This window comes from Pelobates fuscus, chromosome 1 (genome assembly GCF_036172605.1).
Source record: "Pelobates fuscus isolate aPelFus1 chromosome 1, aPelFus1.pri, whole genome shotgun sequence".
NCBI lineage: Eukaryota > Metazoa > Chordata > Amphibia > Anura > Pelobatidae > Pelobates > Pelobates fuscus.
The window spans coordinates 113,761,486-113,780,605 of NC_086317.1; the positions used below are offsets into that span (position 1 = coordinate 113,761,486).

Consider the following 19,120-nt stretch of genomic DNA (forward strand, 5'->3'; position numbering starts at 1 on the left):
CCGCTTGCTCAAATTCTAAAAAATCTGAACACTCAGGCGACATTGTGCAGTGGCTCTGCTGATTGGCTGCGACAAGTCAGCTGACACTCTGAACCAATCACTGTCTCCCCATTCATAAAACTGGCTTGAAAAAAAAAAGCTGGCTTTATGGATGGGGAGTCATTGATTGGCATCTGCTGACTACTCTCAGCCAGTCATCAATGCCACTGCCCAATGCAGCATAGGCTTTTTGGTTTCCAGAATTTAATCAAACTGAAGGGCAGGGGGCCAGGGAGATCCAGACTTTGGGCTTAAAGGCTAAAGGTGAGTCAGTGTCAGTGTCCTTCTGGCACTATAATGTAATTTTGATATATCAATTTCACAAGAGGACTACCATAAAGATAGCTGCCGGCAGTACTCAGCCGCTGAGGATCCCTTCTTTCAAACACATCCTACAAGGCTGTGCCATGGCCACATTCACAGTGTCCACTGCTAAACGGAACAGTCTACCACCACAGGGCTTTTATGACATCCCATGACAGCGGAAGGGGTCCAGCAGGGTCAGGATAATTCATTGCTTAGGCATATTTGCCAGCAGGGTGGCGTCTTTTATCTTAAACGTGAATCAACCACTTAATTGCAGGCCTAATATTATCTGTATCCCAGTAGGTGTAACATTTCATTTGTTTCCTATGTATGCTGTATACCAGTGATGGCGAACCTTTTTGAGCCCGAGTGCCCAAACCGCAATACATGCCAACTTTTTTTTCCTTAAAGTGCCAACACGGCAATTGCGTGTGGGGGGGGGGGTGCGTGTGTGTGTGGGGGGGTGCGTGTGTGTGTGGGGGGGGTGTTGTATGTGAGGGGTGCTGTGTGTGTGTGTGTATGAGGGGTGCTGTGTAAGTGTATGAGGGGTGCTGTGTAAGTGTGTGTGTGTGTGAGGGGTGTTGTGTGTGTGTGTGAGGGGTGTTGTGTGTGAGGGGGGTGCTGTGTGTGTGTGTGAGACGGGTGCTGTGCGTGCTGTGTGTTTGGGGGCGGTGCTGTGTGGTGTGTAAGTGCTGTGTAAGTGTGGGGGGGTGCTGTGTGTGTGTGTTTGGGGGGGGGGGTGATGTGTGTGTGTGTTTGAGGGGTGATGTGTGTGTGTGTTTGGGGGGGGGTGCTGTGTGTGTGTGTTTGGGGGGGTGCTGTGTGTGTGTGCTTGGGGGGGGTGCTGTGTGTGTGTTTGGGGGGGGTGCTGTGTGTGTGTTTGGGGGGGTGCTGTGTGTGTGTGTGTGGGGGGTGCTGTGTGTGTGAGGGGGTGCTGTGTGTGTGTGTGTGAGGGGGGTGCTGTGTGTGTGAGGGGGTGCTGTGTGTGTGTGTGAGGGGGGTGCTGAGTGTGTGTGTGAGGGGGGTGCTGTGTGTGTGTGTGAGGGGGGTGCTGTGCGTGGGGTAGGGGTGCTGTATGTGTGTGTGAGACGGGTGCTGTGCTGTGTGGGTGTGAGATGGGTGCTGTGCGTGGGGTAGGGGTGCTGTATGTGTGTGTGCGACGGGTGCTGTGCTGTGTGGGAGGTAGGGGTACTGCTGGGGGGTAGGGATACTGCTGGCGGGGTATGGGTACTGCTGTGGGGGGTAGGGATACTGTGTGTGGGGGGTAGGGGTGCTGTAGGGGGTAGGGGTGCTGTAGGGGGTAGGGGTGCTGTGGGGGGGTAGGGGTGCTGTGTGTGGGTAGGGGTGCTGTGTGTGGGGGGTAGGGGTACTGCTGGGAAGTAGGGGTACTGCTGAGGGGTAGGGGTACTGTGTGGGGGGTAGGGGTACTGTGTGGGGGGGTAGGGGTACTGTGTGGGGGGGTAGGGGTACTGTGTGGGGTGGTAGGGGTACTGTGTGGGGGGTAGGGGTACTGTGTGGAGGGGTAGGGGTACTGTGTGGGGGGGTAGGGGTACTGCTGGGGGGTATAGGGGTGCTGTGTGTGGGTAGGGGTGCTGTGTGTGGGTAGGGGTACTGTGTGTGGGGGGGTAGGAGTACTGCTGGGGGTGGTAGGGGTACTGCTGGGGGGGTAGGGGTACTGCTGAGGGGGGGTAGGGGTACTGCTGAGGGGGGGTAGGGGTACTGTTGTGGGGGAGGAGAGGTACTGCTGGGATGGTAGGGGTACTGCTGGGATGGTAGGGGTACTGCTGGGGGGGGTGGGGTGGTCGTGTGGGGGGTAGGGGTGGTGCTGGGGAGATAGGGGTGGTGCTGTGGGGGGTAAGGGTACTTCTGGGGGGGTAGGGTGCTGCTGGGGGGGTGCTGTGGGGGGTAGGGGTGGTGCTGGGGAGATAGGGGTGGTGCTGGGGGGTAAGGGTACTTCTGGAGGGGTGGTGCTGGGGGGTAAGGGTACTTCTGGAGGGGTGGTGCTGGGGGGTAAGGGTACTTCTGGAGGGGTGGTGCTGGGAGGTAAGGGTACTTCTGGAGGGGTGGGGGGTGCTGTGGGGGGTAAGGGTACTTCTGGGGGGTGGGGGGTGCTGTGGGGGGTAAGGGTACTTCTGGGGGGGGGTGCTGTGGGGGGTAAGGGTACTTCTGGGGGGTGGGGTGGTGCTGTGGGGGCTAGGGGTGGTGCTGGGGAGATGGGGGGTAAGGGTACTTCTGGGGGGGTAGGGGTGCTGTGTGTCAGTATCCCCCCCTCCCTCCTTCTTACCTTTAATGAAGTGGGGGGGGGGACACACAGCCATCCCTGGTGGTCCGGTGGTGGCAGGCAGTGCTTCCGGTTCGGGAGGCAGGGGAGGGATCTGTGATGCTGAACCCTCTGTCTTCCCGCGCGATGCTGTGTGGAGCGTTGCCATGGTAACGCTCGGCAACGCTCCACACAGCATCGCGCGGGAGGACAGGGATCAGCATCACAGATCCTTCCCCTGCCTCCCGAACCGGAAGCAGAGTAGGCGCCTGCCGTTTCGGGCAGGCAGGTGCCTACTCTGCAGTGATGGCGGACCTGTGGCCGCGTGCCCACAGAAAGGGCCCGGCGTGCCACCTGTGGCACGCGTGCCATAGGTTCGCCATCACTGCTGTATACTGTCTAAGGAACTCAAACAGTGCACAGACATATTGCCAACTGCTCTGACTTTGGCCTGCCACTCACTATGAACCGTTGCACCACAATTGCTCAGCTTCAATTTGCCTTTTATATTGCCCTTTGGATTTGATGCTAGGAAACATTTACCCATAAACAGACCTGCTGGTCACCTTCACACCATTCTGTTCGCTGCAAGTTTCTGCCTCCTGTCCTGCATACTACACAAACGTAACAATCCAAAACTCATTATCCCAAAGCTTTTTTCAGGAAAATTCCTTCCAGGATTACCCAAAAATTTACATACGGTGTCCTTGCACTCAAAATGGAAACAGTACACAGTGGTTAAAAAGTTAATATTAACATCCAATACTTAAAAATTACACACAAAAACACAAAGCATTGGCAGTCAACGCTTCTTCAGCATTTCACAGCTCAACAGTAATGCTAATATTTTTTTTACTGTCTGACACTATTTTTTGTGTTTGTGATTTTTTTTTTAACGTTTCAGCTCAGACATGGCTTTTTTTAAAGGCCTAATAAACATTTATCCTGGGACATTGTGAGCGCCATTTTTTTTCTTTTGTTTGTGTTGCAGTGACACACATCGAATTACAGGTGAGGTATGTAGCTATAGAGGTGATATACAATCTCCTCTAAACCACATAGCAGCCAGTGGACTGATTGACATTGCAATTAACTAACACGTATCTAGGGAGATGTATAGGATGATAAACAACATGCAAATAAACATATTTTGACTATAATTAAACCCAATTTTAACCTAAAAATTATTAGTGTATTATTATCTATCAGCCATAACTCACTTTCTATGTGTAACATATTCCTCCTCACCTTGCGGTGTTTGCGCTCAGCAGTCGTGCGTCTGTATAACTGTCTCCTGCAACATGATGATGGACGCTGGCCACTGCAGATCCATGCCAAATTATAGCCCCACATCCACCAACGTTGATGACGACGTCGGCGTGCATGTGAAGTCATGCGGGAGGCGCGCGCACACTTTCTGGGGTCAAAGGCCGATTTAGACCAATCAAAAAAAGTCTTATTTAAATGCAATCTTACTTTTTCTCATTGCCCTGTCATGGTTTCCCTTAGTGGTTGTCCGAGAGTGTGTTCCTGAGCAGGTATTTTTGGTTATTGACTTTGGCTTCATTTGACTTCCCTGTATTCTGGCATTCCTGACTTCTGGCTTTGCCTTATCGTTGTGTCCCATTCTGTGTCCCCTGACCTCAGCAAGTATCTTGACTATTCTTTGGTACATTAAGTCCGGCCATTTTAAGGCCCGGTAAGACGTTACCTTTTAGTCCTAGGTGTGACACATGCTACGTGCTGGATCAATCAGTAATCCTCACACTATGTAATTGACCCAATAGGTCGCAATAATTCACATTACACAAAATTCTCTGGATTCATTTAAAAAAAATAGTTATCAAATGATATATATATATATATATATATATATATATATATATATATATATATATATATATATATATATACAAAATTTGCAAAGGATAGCACTCCAGGCACTCCCTCAAGCTTTCATCAGGACACCAATCAAGCTGAAACGTTGACCGTTTTTTATTGGAAGGTAAATAGAAGTTATATTTTATGTAAGTCCTTGGAGTGCTATCCTTTGCAAATTTTGTATTCTTGGCTGACAAGCACCAGGCATTATAGGCATTTTTTGGTGGAGTGCAAGATTTTTTTTGTTTTTATATATATGTTTATATATATATATATATATATATATATATATATATATATATGTTTGTTTTTATTTTTTTAATTTATTTATTTCATTACTTTTTTTGCTATTGAATTGCACAGTAGAATATTGTGTTTGCCATTTCATTTTGGACTAACTTTTATTCATTTTTTTTTTTTACTCCTTACTTATAGGTTTTTAAAATGAGCTACAACAAACTTAAAGTACTAACAAGTCACACATTTCATGGACTTTTCAGCTTAACAAGATTACATGTCGACCACAATAAAATTGAATTTATACACCCCAATGCTTTTCATGGCTTAACATCTTTAAGGCTGCTTCACTTGGAAGGAAATTTGCTTCAACAGCTTCATGCCAATACATTCTGCACTTTTAATTTCCTAGATTATTTCAGACAGTCCACATTAAAACACCTGTATTTATCAGACAATTTGATTCAAACACTCCCTGCTGGCATGATAGAATCTATGCCATTACTGGAAAACCTGTATCTCCATGGAAACCCATGGACATGTGACTGCCACTTAAAATGGCTCCTGGAATGGGATGAACAATCTAATGGTAAGAACAATTGTTGGGACAGTTTATATGCTTGTGTTTATTGATTAGTTTCATAATTAGTTTGAGTTAATAATAACCTCCTATGAAATTAAATACAATCCCTGCCATACACTAATTTTAATTTATACATTATATGTGGGTTGCAAATCTAATGAATTTTTTAAATCTTTATTTTTGCACAGTGATATGGCAAATTTTATGTTAAAATAGACATTTCTGTTATTGTTGCTTAGCAAATCATGAATTGTTGGGAATTCACTTGTAGGTTGCACAAAAATAGCCACATTCAAGCCACTTATGTTTAAAGGAATTCTGAAGTGCCAGGAAAACAAATTTCCTGGCACTATTTTCCTGGCACTATATGTCCCTACAGTGCCCCCCTCCTTTGCTCTCCCCCTCCCGTGGCGCTGAAGGGGTTAGAATCCCTTCAGTCACATACCTGAATCCAGCACCGATGTCCCTCGGCGCTGAGTAATGAACCACCCACGCTCCTCCCCCGCTGACTTCAGCCAACGGTGGAGACCTAATGCACATGTGCGGCAATGGACGCGCTAGCATCAGGATTTCCCCATAGGAAAGCATAAATCAATGCTTTCCTATGGTGAAAAATCTGATGCTGGAGGTCCTCATACAGAGTGGGAGGACGTCCAGCATCAGATACTGGACCAAAGGTCTGTTTCAAACAGTCATCAGCCACTAGAGGTGGAGTTAACCCTGAGAGGCAATTATTGCAGTTTCTCAGAAACTGCAAATAATTACCACTGCAGGGTTAAGCGACATGGGACATTGCACCCAGTCCACTTCAATGAGCTGAAGTGGTCTGGGTGCCTAAAGTGTCCCTTTAATGCTTCTCCAGAGTGTCCTAACATTTTCATTTGGTCTTGGAGCAACTATAATTTGTCTCTTTGACTTGTTCTTTTTAGTTTGTTAAGGTTATCTTAAAATAATTTAAATTTTAGGTTTGCTGGTGGGTGTGCAGATGGGGGTTATCACGTCAAGGACAGATCTTGTAGTTGATTAATGTTATGTGTATTTTATTGTCAGTTTTAGCATTGTTCATTTTTTATTATGTAGTAGAGTTTATTCTAACTGTGATTAGGGAAGACCTTTCAAAAGTTCTAAAGATAATTTTTTTTTTAATCAGTTTAGAAGTTTGATTTTTACTGTTCAACCTCAATTTTTAAGTGTTTCTTCTTTCTACAGTTAGAAATTCTGAAGGAGAACCCTTGAAGGGCAAATTTAGTTACTTTATTTTTAAAAAGTTTAGCAATATTTGTCAAAATAAGACAAATGAGTTATATCACTAAAAAAAAAAAAAAAAAAGATCTATGCACAGTTTGAAGAACGTTTTTATTTATGTGACTGTGAAAGCTGCTAACCTGTTTCAGAAAATCAAAACTGCATGAGGGGCGCAAACAAGAATTAAACTTGCAACTGCTTTACTTAAAGCATAAGAAAGTATATAAGCCAATAGACATCATTTTATTTATCAACTTTGTGACTTGAATTTTTCTCTGACCATTCATTTTTGCATTGTTCTTGCAGGTGTTTTAAAATGTAAGAAGGACAGATCATATGAAAACGGGCAGCTGTGTCCAATGTGTACAAGTCCAAAGCAACTACAAAATCAAGAAATTCAGAGTCTGAAAGATATTTCCTGTTCTAAACCGGTGATTTATTCACCAGACAGAATAAACAGTAGTGAAACCTATACAGAAGATGATGAAAATGACCAACAGTTGATGCATATGTATAAAGATTATATAGGGAAAGTCATTCTAAATATGACCGATGAACACGGAAACAAAGTCAATTTGGATTGTGGCATGAAAAAGTCAACTGACTTCAGTAAAATCAATTGGAATCAACCCCAACCAGAAGAAATAGACATAAATGCTACCTTTAGTCTTGATTTTGAATGCCCAATGAATCGTGAAAACTATGAAAAATTATGGAAACTGATAGCTTACTACAGTGAAGTACCTGTGAAGTTGGAAAGGGAACTGATGTTTACAGACAATCCAAAAGTGACTTACAGATATCGACAGAACCCAGATCAAGATTCATATTACTTTACAGGTGTTAGATCTTTAATTACAGCAGAACCTGACTGGGTGATCCAACCAACTGTTCGTCTCCAGTTAAACAGAAAGTTGAGTACAGCTAAGAAAGTAACATTATCATTTTCTACTCAGTATTCACAGTTAATTCATACTAAGGAAATCCAGTATCCAAAAAATAACTGGGTGATGATAGACACAAATGCCAAAACAAAAACATCTTACATTTCTATCAAAGGAAAAACCTGCCAGCTTAGTTGTAATGTGAAGTCATCAGAAACTCCCTCCATACAATGGAGTCTTCCTGATGGGACAATATTGAAAGCTCCCTTCAATAGCCAGGATAGTAGATTCTCTGTATCTGCTGGAGGACATTTGATCATAAACACAGCAGATGCTATGGACTCTGGGTCATACCATTGCATTGCTCAAGTCAGGCATGAAATTGATATATTGACCATTCGAGTTGTTGTAAAGCCACCAACAAGCCAAATATCTGAGCGTAGTACTAAAGTGATTACAAAAACGGTTGGGGAAACTATAACATTGACTTGCAATGCACTTGCCAATCCCGATGCAGATGTCAACTGGATATTACCCGACAATGTCATTATTGATGCTCAGGCAAACAAATCAAATGCATATCTGTTAACTAATGGCTCACTGGTAATCCCTCAGACTAAAGTGTCTGACAGTGGACTCTATGTATGTATAGCAGCAAATCAACATGGAACTGATCACTATAGCGTGCAAATAGACGTAAGTAACAAAGTTGCTAAAAAGTCATATGAAGTGCCAAAAATAAAAATGCGTCCAATTATAAAAATTCCATTAAAAGCAAAGATTAATATAGTTGGTGATGATGAAGGATCAGGGGAAAAAGTGGTGCAAGAAGAGACCGAGAAATATAACATTGTTAAAATAGGATCAGGCAAAAGTAAAGGATCACAGTTATCTAGATTATCAGACAAAGGAAAAAAAAGAAAAGACAGAAGGAAAATGAATGTATGGAAAGGTACAGAGATAGATAAAGGAACCAATATAGCAGAAGGTAGAAGGAAATTTGAATCAAGGAGGAGAATAAATATGGGGAATAAACAGATAGATCCTAGTCAATGGGCTAACATTTTAGCAAAGGTTAGAGGCAAAAATGTCCCCAAAACCACAGAGACTCCTCTTTTAACCACAACAGAAGTCACCGCTATACCTATATATAAGACCAAAACCCCTTCTACAATTTCAAGGCCACCAATTAAATCTACAACAGAATCAGAAACAAATGTGGATGAAATATCTGCAGATGAAGAGGAACTATTAATGATCACTTCTTCACCACAGCCAGCAATCACACATTATAACCATGATCTAACATCATTGTCAAGTCACATAGATTTAGATATAATTTCTGATATAACAGAAGATGACAGTAAAAAGTTATTTTCTGAAGGAAATCAAGATACCTTGACCACTAAGTCAGACCATGAATGGGCAGTTTATAGTACATCCAAGCCTGTGATGTCAACACCTGAAACCTTGGATATCAATGACTTAGCCTATTCAATAGATGAAGAGGAAACAATGAATGCTTTTACTGAGTGGGAAGATAAAGACAGCATTGATACGATCCCTAACAGTCCAACAGTAGAAGGAGAACACAAACAGGACTATACAACCAGAAATGTTCTATATGGACAATACCTAGAGGAAGAGTCGAATTACATTAATAGGCAAACATTTGCAAACATGAATACAGCTGGAAATGTTCTAGTTAAAATGGAAACCACTACAGCCGAAATGTACACAATTCCAATGGAAAATGATGCTTACTATTCCAGCACACACTCTTTTAAAAGTACATCTCCTTATGAAGGCACTACTTCTGAAAATATGATACAAAGCACTAACTACATCTCACAGATAGAAGATAACTATATGCATTTCACAACTAGCAAACTGCAGACTGCTAAAAGTATGGAAGACTATGATCCAATATTTTCCAAAGCAATTGGTGGTATGATACCAGAAACAATCCCTGTTACACCTTCACTGATGGAAACCACATCAAGTATTAACTTCCAACTTCCTACTACAGCGATATCTTTGACAATGACCAGTGAAAATATTGTTAAAGATATAAATGAGGATGTTCGTTCTGAAGACTATGCTAAACAAACAGAAATCCTTTCTACTAATATAAAAAAAGAAGGTATTGATTCATTTGATAAAGAAAACGGTGCAGAAAACGAAAGTACAACTATGAATATAAATATGGCTTACGTAGAAGACAAACAAACATCAACATCAAGAAAAATGCCAACAGTTCCTACACATACCCAGAGACCAACTACAACAACTTCCATGGCTACAAATGGCAGCATTCATAACCCAAGGCGCAGGCCCAATGGAAAGAGACGGTTTAGACCTAATCGTTTTAGACATCGTCAAAACAATGTTATTCCTAATTTTTCAGCAACAACACAAGTAGCCATAAAGCCATTAATTGAACAACCCGTTGTGTCACTCTCTCATAGGGAAAATACCACTAAATCAATTTTACCACCACCACTACCAACAACAAAAGAAATGCAACTTTACAAAACAACGATTAATACTCCATCTGATAGAAAAACTACAACAACATCAGTGCTGACTAAACCCATTGTAATCCATTCACCAGAAAAGACCAATTTAAAAAGTTCATTTGTTACTTCAGCTCCAGAATACACGAATCAGCTACACACAGCAATTATAGAAAATTCAGAAATACCGGTCGTGACACCTCCTACAACAACAGAGCCATTAAAAACACACAACACTGAAAAAATCTATGATCTTAACACATTAGAACAAGTTACAGTTGCTACGAAAATAAATCAATTACTACTTGATACATATAAGGACAAGGCACCTGAGGAATTCTTCAGCCCTCTTCCTGATGAAGATGTATTCAGTACTACACACACTGCACTAAAACCATTACAGCCATACAGAGAATTTAGTACTAGTGCTCCCATGCAGCAAAAAACTATCCCAATGGATATACCAAATGAGGCAGGAATATATACAGCATCTATCACAGAAGCACCTCCAACTATTGCTAGTACAATTGAGAATACTTTAAAAGAATTAAATTATGGTTCCTTTGATTTAACAACAAAAGTTACAAATATACCTACTAATGCTTCTGTCCATGATGCAATTGGAACTACAGTACAAGTCAATATTGAAAAATATAGTTTCAACGCTCCAGACACATCTTATGGAGGAAAGAAACAAGAGGAAAAGCTTATTAAACCAACTGTTTATACTAAGAGTACAGAATATACTCAATCAAGTCCTAGGTTTTTAGTTCCCACTACAAATGAACACTTACCATCTACAGTCAAGGTTTATGAAACCACAATGAGAGAGTCATCAACACAATCAGCAAAATCAGTACAAGAAAACATACATTCACTAAGACAAAATGAACTGGATAGAGTTTCAGCCAGTCAAAAAAAGGAATTTGCACAGCCAAGACAAGAGAACTTTAAGGAAATTCATGGTACTAAGTCCAGTAATAGTATTCCTTATTTTACAAAACAGAATAGCCAATCTCAAACGGCTCATAAGCAACACCACGCAATACCTCCAGTCCAGCAGAGTCCAGCAAGAGTGACTGTAAGAACTCCCTATATTGGAACACATGGACCACTACGTTATTTTGTAACTAATCAACCACTGTATATCACAAATAAACCGGAAATTACTGCTTATACAGCACAGAACATTCAAGATAGAAGAACATCTACCCTAGTATTCTCCACAAGTACTTCAACAAGTACAACAACAGTTCCACCATTATTTAGACCAAGACCTATAACTCCAAGCAAATTTAATCAAGGCCAAAGGCTTCCAATTAACTACAGACCTTTTGGAAATAATGTATTTACAGATGGTAAAGGTACTATGCCAAAAATTCCTTATCAAGGACATCCATTCTACATGAATCCACGATTTCAATACCGTTATAACAGGACAAAGCTATATCGATTTAGTGGAACTCCTAAATCTCCTCTTCCAACTTTGGCTGCACCAATAATCATGACCACTAAGGACAGTCTCGGTAATTCATTTAAAAGAACAACAGTATCAAGTACAGTATTAAGAACTACTACTCCTTTTACAACTGTCAGAGAGACAATAACTTCAAAAATCCCTTTTAGGTACCCAATATTCACTACGCCTTTTTCATATGTTGTGCAAACCGGCTTGTTCAGGCCCAGCTCAACTATTCAGTCACACTCGTATAATAACCCCTTTAACCAGAGACCACCAATTACATCACGTGAAGATGGCTCAACACTTAGACATCCCAATGTTGTTCAGCCACCTATATACTCTAGCGCACAAGGGGTTAAACCTAGGATTACAACTACAGGATTCCAGTCTCTATCTGTGCCATTTGAAATGGATGCTGTTTTACCATGTGAAACTGTTGGTGAGCCCAAACCTTCAATATCTTGGACAAAAGTTTCCACAGGTAATCTTTTAAAGATAATTACCCATTTGTAATAAGTTGTAGTTTTTAAAATAAGGTGGAGATGATACTAAATGATTCCTAACTTTAAGTGTATTTGACCTGTGATGTGTTTCCTACAATATTAGAATCCAAATGTATGTTGTGATTTGATATATATTATCTAATTTCAGGAGTGAGTCAAGGGTTGATGGATCAATGGATATGGCTTAATGAGCCTCTCCCATTTGCACATCCATGTGTGTCCACTAGTTTTATAGAAAAATACATTACTCAATACTGTTATAACAATTTTCAACCCATAGCATATAACCCTTATTTAACCCTTTCCCGACCTTGGACGTATCAGGTACGTCTGACAAAAAATGGTATTTAACCCCTTAACGACTGCTGATAGTTCAGGACCGTCATCGAAAACATCCCCTTGAGGACCGATGACGGTCCTGATCCGTCATAACAGTAATATATACTTACCCGATCGCCGCTGTTCGGTTTATAATATTTGTGGGTACAGTAAATCGGTAAGAGAAAAATTACAGCAAAACACAAACACTGCAGAAATGTAAAAAGAGTCCTGGTCCTTAATGGTAAGAAAATTGAAAGCCGGTCTGCTCACGAAGAGGTTAACAAGGTTTAAATTTACCCATAGCTTAAAAACCCTATGTAACAAGGGTAATATAAGGGTTAAATAAATCATCAAATCCCTCACAATCTTGCCACTTGAGCTCACAGAATCAGGGCATTCTGATGGGTCTAGATGGATGCCATCATTCCCTTGATAAATCCAAAACACCCATGTATAGCCAGTAGTGGTTTCACATAATTTATAAAATTTGATGCCACATGTAAAGTAGTCTACCTTTGAATTTCATGAGGGATTCAATAGAAATATTTTGGTCTGGCATATAATTTTGGGGAAATTTGTCAGATAGGAGTGAGATATGGAGCTGAATTTTGTAGACCCTGTCAAAGAATGGGTCATTACTAGGGATGAGAGTGCATTATTGCTAAAATTGAGGAATTGCAGTATTTGTTCATAGCGATTCCTTATCAGTCTCTGGAAAAAGAGGGGTAGCCAGGATGTGGTGATTGTGCCAGTAGGGCCTTATACTTGTTTTTTCCACGATATACATTACTAGGATTAGAGCCCATGATCTATGTATTTCTCTAACATCTGTGGGTTGCCACATGGTGGCTGGCAAAAAAGTTGGTTTGCTCAACTATCAGCTCAAATATGTCATCCAAACTAAAGAGGCTAAACTAGTTCACAGACTCACATATATCTACTGTTATTATGATGCTAGGTGTAGCCATAAATGGGGGAATTTCTGGGGCAGTTTGGAGGTAGACAGTTTTCCTCTGGCACTGCTAGGAATCCTAAGCTACTTCTAATAGACGGTGGTGGGGCATCATCACTGGATGACTCACTTAGGGGCTCAATGTTAGAGGCTGTTATAGTGCTATTGTCTGTGAGTGTACCATTATCAGAGCCCGCCAGAATGCTGTATAATAGCATGCCAACGTAGGGGGCATAATTTAACCTATGACACTAAGGGAATAATTTGATTAATATGCCTTTGTGCCTAATACATGCTACCCACCTCCCAATTCCCACTTCCACCCAAAGAAAATCCAACCCGAAAATTAAAATAAAATTACTGCTTGCAGGTCAAACAGCTGCATCAAGCACAAAAAGGATATTTTTTTTGAATTTATTTATTTTTTATAGAAATAACTCCTCCCAAAAAAGTCAGCCCACTGATCACACTGATCACTGATACAGTATGTGATCAGCACTGAAAGGATAAATTCTTAGAATTTTGTTTTAAAAAACACTTTTTTTTTTTTTTAAAGTACCAGTAATTAAAAAAAAAAAGTCTAAAATTTCCTGTCCCTAGTCATGACATTTTCCCTAATGTGACTGGGTATGGGTGTAGTACAGTATATGTGTCCTTGTATGTAATGCATGCTCTTCTCTGACATTGTGTAGGAGTTTGCAAGGGTCAATAAGTACAATCCTGTATTCTTCAAGCACAGGAAGGTGAGATCTCCTAGAGTTTTTTACTTATACTTATCTGCTGTATTTGCAGCTTGCAATGCCCTATAAAATACAGATGGCTGGTTTTATCCTTGCTGGTATATTTACTGTATTTGCTGTATGCAACCAGTATGAATATATACTTTTCTCCCTCTGGTAGTATATTTGGAATCAGTATTCTCAAAATATTTACAGTTTTTTTAAACGTTACTCCAAGCACCATGAGTGCCTGGATTTGTTGCATGTGTAGCATTTCAATATGAAATCATGCACATATGAAGTTTAACACCTCTACTGCCAACGATATATAACTCTGACAACATCATTGGGCTGACTTTGCGCAGATTTAATTGCACAGAGTATCAGTCATTGATTAAGAGCAGTCAGCTGGTGCTCTCAGCTAATGAATTGCGATGGCATTAGCTTCCATCTTCTGCGGTTCTGCAGAAGCCAGAAACTTGTTACGAGACCACCAGGTCTTTGGAGATCAATGAGGACCCAGTTAGAGGGCAAAATGTTGCTAAAAGGTTACCTTGCCCCATTACTGGGGGCCCAGACCAGCAGGCTGTACATTGTATGATGCTCGGAGGAACCCTTTAATTTTAGCTCCTCACCTAAAATAGGTTATAACATTTATATCAGCTTTCTGATATAAAATATTTCATGACCACTTATAATTTGTAACCTTTAATTATTTTTTCCCCCCTTAATAAATAGAAATGGTAATGGTTGCAAACACGGGATAATATTGTGAATTAACATATTGCAAAGCATATTAGGTTGAGTAGCAGGTGATCAGATAATAAGTCTGACCCACATAAGAGTGAAATCTTCAACAACAAAAAATCAATTGACAACTTTAAATTTTTTTATTTTATTTTATTAAATGTAACAAACATTTACAAACGAGATGTGAATATTTGGTGACATTTTTTCTTAAATGTAGGTAACAACAATGTAAGCATTATCTGACGTGTTTCCCTATTTTGTGTGTGAGTTATAAATCCCATGTGTTAGATAATATTTAAGAGAAAAAAAAGCAAAAAAAGTAGCAATAGATTTATTTGACATTTTTTTTTTTTTTGAGAGTGAGCTCCATGAGCTAGATTATTTTAATATGGAACTGTCATCAATAGATTAAATTGGATTCCCTAGGTGAAACATAGTAACATCTAGACTTGGAGATTTGTTTAAGTCAGAAATGCAATCAGGGTCGAAATGAACCAACCAAAATGCCCAATGGCCAAGCATGTTTGTTTTGATTTGTGATTCTGGATTCTGCCTGTAGTGCCAAAAATTAGATGATTGATGGCAAAAAGATGATTGATGGAACATTCACTAAATGTTGATTTTATTCAGAGTGAAGTGATTGAAAGGAAAGAAAGCTGTAAAAATATTATATAAATTTGACCCATTTTAGCGCAATTTGTTTAATCTGATTCAGGTTATGAATCAGTTTTTCGGTAACAAAATTCTGCCAAACTGTACCGAGATATAGCCAAAATTTGAGTGTTCCGAAAAAAGTTATATTTTGGAGTAAAATGGTTCGGTGAAGCCGAATTTTCTCACCATGCACAAGTCTAGTAAAATCCACATGTTTGTGTACCACAGGTATACAGTACCTATAATGTAGGTATTATTTAGTATTCCCATAAGCGGAATTTACCTTCAAAATAAATTAATCTTTGTTATTATTATTATGTTATCAAGTTTTCACAGTACATAAATAAGTACATAACATATATAGTGTATCATGCACATTTTATATCTCCAGAACAACCACATATGCATATCTATTTTTTTTTTTTTTACAGTCAGAAATCTATATATTTTTAAAGAATACTAATTAAAATAACATTCCCTTACAAAACCAAATTCTATTTGTTTCTTTCAAAGATTAATTTTTTAAATACATTTGAAATTAAAACAAAAATGGCAATATTATTGTACTGCATTAATATTTTTTAACAATGTAAATTTCTAAAAACAAATAAACATTATGTTTAAAAATATTTCTCATTGTTTTTTTGATAGGTGCCGTGATGACAGCAAACACAAAGATACAACGATTTGAAGTCTTGGACAATGGCACTTTACATATTCTAAATCTTCAGCTACAAGACCGTGGTCAATATCTCTGCACGGCGCAGAATCTGCATGGCTCAGACAAGATGATAATTACATTGACAGTTATGTCCCAGCAGCCAAAAATACTTCTGACGCGCTATAAGGATGTTACGGTATATCTTGGGGATACAGTTACAATGGATTGTCGGGCAAGTGGTGTACCATCACCCCATATATCTTGGATATTCCCTGACAGGAAAATAATGCGAGCCATTTCAGCTACGGAGAGTCGCATCATGCTTTCTGAAAATGGAACTTTATCCATAAAGGATATTACATTTACCGATAGAGGAATCTATAAGTGTGTGGCTAGCAATGTGGCCGGAGCTGACAGTTTGACTGTGAGGGTTCATATAGCTGCTCTGCCTCCTATTATTCAACAAGAAAAGTTAGAAAACATATCTCTTCCTCAAGGTCACAGCATATATATCCACTGTTTGGCAAAAGGTGCCCCACTACCAAATATTCGCTGGATTCTTCTAGATGGTACACAGGTTCGTCCTTCTCAATTCGCAAATGGAAATATGTTTGTGTTTCCAAATGGCACACTTTACATACGGAATATTTCACAGAAGGACACTGGGAAGTATGAATGCATTGCAACGAACATTGTTGGGACTTCTAGAAGGGTAATCATTCTGGATGTACGGAAATTTACACAGAATGCCAAAATAACTGCAACTTCTCCCCAGAAAACTGATGTAACCTATGGGAGCACTCTGCGTCTTGACTGCAGTGCAGCCGGTGATCCTTGGCCAAGAATATTATGGCGGCTTCCTTCAAAAAGACTTGTGGACTCTTTCTTCAGGTAAATAATCGTGAATTTTATTGCAGAGTTAGGTTGCTAACGCAACAAATTGAAAATATAAAGAATAGAACATCAAAAATGTTGAATAAGTGCTTGAGCAAGTGACTCCACAGCCTGTATGTGGCATTTTGTAGCCCAGTGGGCACGAGTTGGAGTCTTGCTGTGGAAGCCTTGCTGTGGTAGCCTTAAATGTGTTTGTTTTTCTCGTTGATATGTAGAATCCTTAATATAAATTTAAAACTGAAGTTCTTGGACATATTTTAGACAGGTGTGCGCAGGAAGCATGCTACAAGATGTGCTATTATATGAAACAGGGCCCTGAACCAGCAGACTGCATTTACATTGAAAGCTCCTAAATGCATAGAATTTTCGAGTACCTACAAAGAAATTAATATACTAAATTGTCCAGTGTACATATATGAAATGAGTGTTGCAGGCATATGTAAAGACATCTTGTGCACATATGGGTTAACTTGATATTACAATCAAAAATAAAGGAGAGAGGAGTCAACTTCAGGCCAGCATAAACATATCTAGTGAACATTGGAGACAAATAAACGCTATTGCTGTATGTACAAAACTGTCACTCATGCATGTATGTATAATCTGGACATGCAAACATTTATTAAAAAAAAAACCTCTTCCGTTCATACGATATATAAACTGTGCATGCAATAATTTATAAACTATTTCTGTATTTGAACTGAGCAGGCATATTCAAAATCCTTTCCTAGTTCATTGCATATTTGAGATCTTTTCAACAACTGTATATTATCATTTACGTATAGAAGTAGTGTGTGGTGTGTTCTAGAAAATGTGCATTTGGGTGTAAATGCATGGGTATGTTTCTGTGTCAACTCGTGTGTATTTATCTGTGTGTTGTGTGATAATGAATGGTTGTATGTCTGTGCATGGCATACATATAGTTTGTAGATGTATTGGTGTATACCTGTATGTAATCAGCAAATGCATGTGTGCAATGTGCTATTTAGTGTATTTGTGCATAGGTCTATTTTTGTCTTAATGTATGTGTATTAATGCATTTTATGAGTTCATGAAGTTTCTGGGCCAATGCAACATTGATGTGTGTGCATGCATATATCTATGGCGTAAAAGAATGTATGTGGTGTATTAACCCAGGAACAAAGTGTGCACAGTTATAGGAATAAGTGAATGAATTAATGTATCATTTGAAAGTGGATGTAAAAATGGAGTGGATGTTACATACACAGCACCAGTTGTAATGCTTATGGAATATTCATAATAAGCATATTTACCTTTTAAATATTATCGTAAATCCTATCATAAATGTAGGTTTATAATTTATTTTAAACCACAGAAATTAGCCCCACGCCACTCCAACTACTTGTAGGTGGTAGCAATGGCTATGGTATTAATCAGGCTAAATATATATACACAATACTAAACTAACATGGGATATCTGTGTTAAATTTCTTGTTCAGTCAAAAATATAAATGTATCAAAAATATGTTTAATGTCTCCTGTGAATGGATCAATTGCAGAGCAGAAAAAATAATTAGCCTGAAGAAGAAACTGTTTTTCACCTAACTAATACTGATACCGGAGAAACTGACGGAAGCCAAGCACAGAGAGATGGACACAGGTTTCTTCAGGAAGGAAGAGATTCTTTATTGGATCACCGATCGGGACTCAGAGGGACTAGCGTCACCAAAATACAGCAAAGTCTGAGTACTGAATACATAGAGTACATTCCTTATATAGCACTGTAGCTCCTCCCACAATTAACTACACCCACACATACCCTTAACCTATTTAATAAATAGAGTCTAAACTCATCCATCCGGTCTAACCACGTGGCTCATCTGATACAAAGGAGAGGGACGCGTAATTCCAGTTCTTACATTCCTGCACCTGGTCAGTACAGTGATAACAGTATCTTAGCTACGTGTAATTAACTAACTGATACTACAAACACATATACATACATATGCCTTGTGGCAATCTTAGCCTGCTAAACTTGTATTTTACTGGAATTACATCACATTCCCCCCTTTGATGCCTCTGATATTTCACAATTACTTGAGGCATCACTTAACCTTGGTTTGCATATACCTCAGGTTACCATGAACCAGACCAGACTTATCTTATGATGTGAATCTTCAACATTCATCTTCTTGCATTGGTTCTCCCTGATCTAGAGCCTTATACTTATATATCGCCATTATCTGTGCAGCAGCCTTCCTCTCTGCTATACTTCCTATCAGGCTTTGCACA

The 19,120-nt window shown here is 39.8% G+C and overlaps 1 protein-coding gene across 1 annotated transcript in view; it reads left to right on the forward strand.

Annotated features, from left to right (window-relative positions):
• Positions 1-19,120, forward strand: part of MXRA5 (matrix remodeling associated 5) — a 61,383-nt gene that overhangs the window by 33,266 nt on the left and 8,997 nt on the right. The window contains exons 4-6 of the mRNA XM_063450165.1: positions 4,922-5,312; positions 6,858-11,894; positions 15,964-16,864. Of these exons, the coding sequence (XP_063306235.1) occupies positions 4,922-5,312; positions 6,858-11,894; positions 15,964-16,864 (6,329 nt within the window). The remainder of the gene's footprint in view (positions 1-4,921; positions 5,313-6,857; positions 11,895-15,963; positions 16,865-19,120) is intronic.